The 7,088-nt window shown below is 40.5% G+C and overlaps 1 protein-coding gene across 1 annotated transcript in view; it reads left to right on the top strand.

Annotated features, from left to right (window-relative positions):
* Nucleotides 1-4,040, top strand: part of LOC101848385 (galactoside alpha-(1,2)-fucosyltransferase 2) — a 9,922-nt gene extending 5,882 nt beyond the window's left edge. The window contains exons 3-4 of the mRNA XM_035972501.1: nucleotides 999-1,357; nucleotides 3,344-4,040. Of these exons, the coding sequence (XP_035828394.1) occupies nucleotides 999-1,357; nucleotides 3,344-3,977 (993 nt within the window). The 3' untranslated portion in view covers nucleotides 3,978-4,040. The remainder of the gene's footprint in view (nucleotides 1-998; nucleotides 1,358-3,343) is intronic.
* The last annotated feature ends 3,048 nt before the right edge of the window (nucleotides 4,041-7,088 follow it).

Raw genomic sequence — 7,088 nt, 5'->3', positions numbered from 1 at the left:
TCTCTCTCTCTCTCTCTCTCTCTCTCTCTCTTTCTCTCACACACACAGAAACACACGCACACACTCACTCACAAACACACACACACCAACACACACACACACACACACAAATACTCTTTCTCTCTCTCTCTCTCTCTCTCTCTCACACACACACACACACACACACACACACACACACTCATATTCCCCAGGTCTCCTGCGTGCGACATCGAAGCGGCTGATCTCAACACCAAAGACGCCCCAGGATGATGTCAACTCAACCCAGAACGGCTGTATTTTTAAGCTTCACTTCTGTCAATTTCAAGTCAGCTGTAGCAGTCTTGAGATTTTTTTAAAAACAAATGTAATGCAGTGACACGAAAAGCAAGTTGTCTAGAGACAAATGATATTTTGTACTATGATTACATTAAGAAAAGCGACGGTCATAGCCTTTGTGTTTTCTGTGGCCGTCGTTGTCATCAAAATCTACGTCCGAAGGATTGGCCGTGGGGATTTTATGTCTAAGGTAGTAATATTCTTTTCTCTCACTTCAGAAAATGAATTTTTGTTTTCAGATTTTCCGTAAAAAGTCTTAAGATTATTTATTATTTTATATCGTTTGTCTTTTCATTTGTTGATCCATTTATGTTGTTTCGTATAATTTATTCACTTTTTATTACTTGTTTGTTTTTATTGTATAATCTGTTAATTTACTGTTTTCATTTATTCTGTTATTTGCTTATTGATTACTCATTTCTATATATTTAATGATTATTTGTTGATAAGCTATTGATCTCTTGGTTAACTTTTATCAATAGCAAGCACCATAGGTACTCGATGAAAAATATTTCCCTATCTAGGAATCGAACTCGTGTCCTTTGTGTGGTGGAAGGAGAAGTTCCTAAACCCTGTCACAGTGCTCGCGTCCACAGCGAATACTTTCTCATTTTTTGTAGTATATATTCGCTTTGCGTTCCTTTCATCCTTACGAATACTTCTCTATTGCTTCACTTCCCCAGATCAAACCTGTTACACTGATAGAACTTAAATGGGAAGAGACTCAAAGTAAGACAGTCCCGAAACACGTCAACCACAGCTCCGACGGGCAAACTCAGGGACCGACAGCAGACGCCCTCAAAGGAAACGAAACTCGGCAGAAGAAAGAAAAAGAAAAAGAAAGTACTGGAAATTGCCCGCTGTTTGTCAGCACTGGCCTAAATGGTCGCCTTGGCAACCAGATGTTTGAGTACGCCGCCACTGTGGGCGTGGCCCGTTCTCAAGGACGTATCCCAGCTCTGTTGACCAGGACCAGCGACATGCAGAACGCTTTCCAAATAACACACGCGAGGACCTTCAACACTTCCCACGGCTGTGACCGGTCGGTTGCTCTTTGCTTATTGTTTTAGTTTATAACTGTAGATGTTTTACTGCCAGATCGACGACTAACAAAATAAGACCGTAGCGTAGTGTACGTGTGAGTAGTCACGTGTCTCTTAGTGTAAGACGGGAGCTCTCGTGGCCTAGAGGTTGGGTGTTGGCCTCTCATTCAAAGGTCCCGGATTCGAATCCGGGTAGCGACCGAAAAATTTTCTTCTCTAAAATTGTCTCCTTTCACCTCATTTCCTGTTCTCTAGCAACGTTTTGTTGTCGGCTTTCGTCTTCTCTTTCTGCCCCACCCCCTCACCTCATTTGCCCCCTCCTCTGGGCTCCTGACACATTTTCTGCAGCCTTTCTACCCCTACTCCTTGGCTCTTTCTTACTGCTTTCTTTCAGCCTCGCCCCTGAACTTCTGGTAGGAAAGTAGTAGTAGTAGTAGTAGTAGCAGCAGCAGCAGCAGCAGCAGCAGCAGCAGCAGCAGCAGCAGCAGCAGCAGCAGCAGCAGCAGTAGTAGTAAGTGTAGTAGTAGCAGCAGCAGCAGCAGCAGGAACAGTATCCTTCAAGTCGGTCAAGTTATCTTGCACTTGCGTGTTGGATTACTGTTTTGGATTTGTTTGTTTTTATTGTCGCTGTTCTTTCATTCAGAACTTTTTTTTTTACAATTAATTATCCTGCCCTGCATATACGTTTACCTCTATTAATGCTTTCTAGCACCGAAAAAATTGTTCATTTGTAAAAAATATGTTAAGATTGGAGGGCTATGTCCAACTTTTTGGTTAGAATATTATGATGGTTATTTTGAAGACTGGAGAGATGAATGCATTGGAGTGTAGTCTACTCCTCTTCTTCTTAATTATTCCGAAACAGACATTTGCTTTCTCTTTAATTTGATGTATATAATGTGTACCTATCAATGATAGGGGGCTCTCGTGGTCTAGAGGTTAAGGTGTTGGCCTCTCATTCAAAGGTCCCGGGTTCGAATCCGGGTAGCGACCGAAAAATTTTCTTCTCTAAAATTGTCTCCTTTCACCTCCTTTCCTGCTCTCTAGCAATGTTCTGTTGTCTGCTTTCAATTCCACTTTCTGCCCCCACCCCCTCACCTCCTTTGCCCCCTCCTCTGGGCTCTTGACTCTTTCTGCAGCCTTTCTACTGCTACTCCTTGGCTCCTCCTTACTGCTGTCTTTCTGCCACACCCCTGATCTTCTGGTAGGAAAGATCTACACCTAGCCTTCTCGGACAAGGGCGAAAAATCTCGGAGGGTCCGTGTGCAAGTTGCGCACGTTAAAGATCCCTTGGTGGTCTAAAATCGATAAGAGTAGGCTTCGGCCGCCACCCGGGCAAAATTCAAAATTTCCTACCAACTGAAAATATTAGGTGTGTCCCGCGCGCTCATATGACCTATGCAGTTGCGAGCGCCGTAAAACACTTTACAAGAACAATTACAAGAACATCAATGATAGGTGATTTTTTTACCAATTAAAAAATAGTCACGTTTGCCTGGGGGGGGGGGGGGGGGGGGTTGTAATGTATGGGTATTTTGAAGACACAGGAGATGCGTATATTAACCTTTTTTTTAAATTACTTTTAATTTCATGCAAAAGCGCTTTTCTTTCTCTTTAATTGTATGTACTCGTATGAAATGTGTATCTATCAAACCAGAGGTCAATTTCTATGACATTCTGAAGTTGATTAAATTTTGTCGTGTTTACCTCCCTTAAGGAAAAATATGAAAATGGCTTCTAGACCATTTCTCAGGCCATATTTTGATCATTTTGAATAGTTGGATATCTTTGAAAAACATTGAGCTTAGTATATGCACCAGGGACCCTTGACTGAAGATATTTGATTTGTGTAGCAAAGTTTGTTCAGGTGTGAGCCTCTGGAAATCGTGTTTTTCATATTTCGCGATGTACACAAAAATGTAAAGTTCATTATTGTATACCTAGATCTAGTATAAACTCATCGTTTGATTTTGTTTTTCTTTCAGCTGGCAGGTAGTTTCCGGTGTACACTTTGGCATCTTTGAAATCAGGCTTACCAAGTTACCGGAGAAGAACATCACAATGTCTGGCTTTCGTCAGTCCTGGAAATATTTCGAATCAGCGCAAGATGAATTGAGGAAAGAATTCAGATTCAAAGACAATATTTCAGCAGACGCCAAAAATCTGGAGGCAGAAATTCGACGGAAATTTCCCAACAGAACTCTGGTTGGCGTGCATGCGAGGAGAGGGGATTTCATGACGCACCGAAAATTGGGCTACTATACCCCGGCACCTTCTTACTACTACAAAGCGTTTGACAGAATGATCAAAGAAGTTGCACCAAAGACGTCTCCGCTGTTGTTTGTGGTGTCCAGTGACGATCTCAAATGGTGCGCGGCCAATATCAAGAGGCCTGACGTGCATGTTTTGAGCTCGGCTTCGCCCCAGCTTCATTTGGCGTTCCTGGCGCGAACAAGCCACGCCGTTATCTCAGCTGGTACCTACAGCTGGTGGGCCGGCTGGCTGACCGGAGGAAAGGTCATCTATTTCTCTGGGTATCCCGGGAATGGCACATTCCTCATGAACGATTTCAAGGCGGCGGATTATTACCCACCACATTGGATAGGAATTGGTGACTGATTTGTACCAAAAGTAGTACATAACAAGATGGTCCACTCAGCCAAAAAAGTGTCCGCCGGAAATCCTCTCTTTGCTTCAGATGGCGCTGCAGTCTGTTTTGAAGCTCTCTTTCGTTTCATTTTTCTAGAAGAAGAATAGGAATAGCACCTCCTTTCGTGCGTAGATCGACTGCTGTTCTTCAGCAGTTCGGGTTCGTTCAGTGCGGAGTTTTAGGTGTGTTTTTTTAAATTTCACTTTCATTTTTTACTTTCATTCTAAAGTCAAATTAAACGAAGAAAACAATCACCCCTTCCTCTGGAAGAGGTTTTTAGTCAGCGTAACCTTTTTAAAAAAGCGTTCTTCCGAAATGTATTAAAAAACTTGCTAGTTTCACTTTGATTTTTTTAACACAAGTAGGGTAACTCTGTTCGCAAAGGATGTGCATTTGCGAAGAGGGCGCCACCGAATTTTCAGGACACTTTTTTAATTGGCTCAAAGAGAGGAGTGGCCCCTTTTGTTATGTAGACTCTTTGGTTGTACACACCCGTGACGAAACCTGTTGTCAACTATTTCCTACACTATCGAACATAGACTCCCCAGCTTTTGCACAATAACTTGTTGGGTTTTTTTAAACATATGTTAGCTGTATTCTAAAAAAATCCTTAATAAATACTATTAGAATATCCAAGTGGGTGGTTTCTCCAGATTTTAAAAGGTCTACAGCTGGGGCAATATCCCTTTTAAAAGCAAGTCCGTTTTTTTTCCAAATGTGACCACCTTTATAAAACGCATGTTTGAGAACCCTAAGAGCAAAAAAAAATGTGTTCACTATAAAATTAATTTCCTGTGACAAGTATTGCCTTTAAAAAGTGTCATTGGTGAGCTGTGACGTAGGCCATATGCGTATGCACAATGTATGTGAGAAGCGGGAACTGCTGTGAACAATCTCATTTTCAGCGTGACGGAGATTTAGAGTATTTTAGATAAATTTATGAAAAAAAGTTTTTTAATCTAGCCTAAATTGTTGTGAAAAAATATGATTTAGTTAAGAAAAATAAACTCAAACTGCTGTGCAAAGTATGGACGACACTGAATGACTTGTTAAAGAGATATTTGAGTATAAGTTGCGCAATGAGTTTTTGACCGCGCTATAGTTCTGGAAGGATTGGGGACTGGCGTGTACACACTTAGATGTGGGATTGGGGACTGACAAGCACATACTTAGATGTGGGATTTAGGACTGACTTGTACACACTTAGGTCTAGTTCTATGATTGGGGACTGGCTTGTACACACTTAGTTCTAGTTCTAGGACATTGATGACTGACTTGTACACAGACAGGTATGGGATCAGGGACTGACGTGTACACACTTAGTTCTAGGATTGGGGACTGACGTGTACACACTTAGGTTTGGGATTGGGACTGACTTGTACACATTTAGGTGCGGGATAGGGGACTGACGTGTACCTACTTAGGTAAGGGATTGGGGACTGACTTGTTAAGACAATGTGTCTACCTCATTAATTTATTTTAAACTCATTTGGGTTATCCATGTGTGTAAAGGAACTGCATGAATGGACAGAAAACTGTCAGCTTTGAAAGTTTCTTGATGATTATTGTGAGAATGTGCTGGATTTTGAATTACATGTACTCGATATATTTATGTTTTTCCACAATACGCTGTGGATATTGGTAAAGTTAATCGTGATAGTTAACTATTACCCAGACCAGATGACGTCAAAAATAGATTGCTACTAACGATGTAGCCTCTTACCCCTTGTTTCCAGTTTTAAAATGAACAACAGCAACATTATGCAAGGCAGCGTGGTGAATTCAGGCGTTCGTCAAAAAATGAAAGACAACAAACTGGCATTTTTCGGCGGGTTTAGGAATTGTTATCGAATTTTCCTTTTTTTTTACTCAAAAACTTTTATATCTATTAAAGAACACATTTCTGCGTGGATGTTACGGAAAGACGTTGATTTAATGTGTACAGATGTAAATTTTCAGTTTCCATTCACTCTCAAGCTGAGGAAATAACTCAAATTTGGCAGCGATTTTCTCGCTAATTTTACTTCTGAAATCAACTGGTGACCTCCACCTCCTTCAATCGTCAATAACTTGATTTGTTTCCAAAATAAATTAATATTTTTTTCCATGATCTTACCACGTTCTCAATATGTCCCAAAATTGACGAGCGTCGCGACATATATTATTCCAATGAAATGTCCCTTATTATTCGTTATGTATGGTAAAGTATAATATGGTCGCTTTTAAGGACAAGCAGGCTAATCCAGATTTCGGGGGTTTCAAGAAATTTTAATCCACACCAAAAATGGGCATTGACCTACCTTTTGGAGAAGTTTGGTTTCATTGGTGTGTTTGGTTAAGAGAAAACTCTCCTTGTCTTTTAAAGAAAATGAACAAAGGGGGAAAATTTTACCTTCAATTTTCTTTTAAAAAACAGCATTTTTCGGGATAGCCCCCCTTGTGCTTAAAAGCGACCATATTATGTGTTCTGTGTATATAAGACGGTGTTGTAGGAAGTTTTCATTGAAAAATGGACGACAAGAGAGGAAAGGGAGGCAAATTGTTCGAATTCAAACCAGAGCTTGGTTGTAAGACCAGAGTATGGGGACGTAAAGTGGAAATGGGAAGTGTCTGTTTGTCCAGGTGATGTTTAATGCAGGTGGTCATTGACTGAGAGGAAAAAGAATGGTTTTGCAATTCCAAGAGGCATGGGCCATTCACATGCATTAAAACAGATGAATTTGTCATACAGTTTGTGTGAAAATTTAGTCTCTGGTACCTAGATCTACATGTACTACAATAATTGTAAGCAAATAAAAAGTTATTATGTCAACTTCAGGAAGTTTTATCCCAATAACATCTGACGATCACTATGTCATCTTGAAACCAAACTCGAGATAATAATCAACAATTGATAAAACTGTATATAGTACATTCACAGCGATATAGTTACATGTTTGTTTGTTTTTTTTAAGTAAAAGCGCAACAAACTCTGCCCAAAGCAAGTTTTTCTCCTCGACAATGGGTGGTCGTATAGGACAGGTTCGATTGTCAATAGAATACTATAAAACGTTCAATACTACACGACCATCCTGTGCTCT

Source organism: Aplysia californica, unplaced genomic scaffold (assembly GCF_000002075.1).
Source record: "Aplysia californica isolate F4 #8 unplaced genomic scaffold, AplCal3.0 scaffold00715, whole genome shotgun sequence".
NCBI lineage: Eukaryota > Metazoa > Mollusca > Gastropoda > Aplysiida > Aplysiidae > Aplysia > Aplysia californica.
Note: the sequence above shows the minus strand (reverse complement) of the source record. Positions and strands in the feature narration are given on the sequence as shown.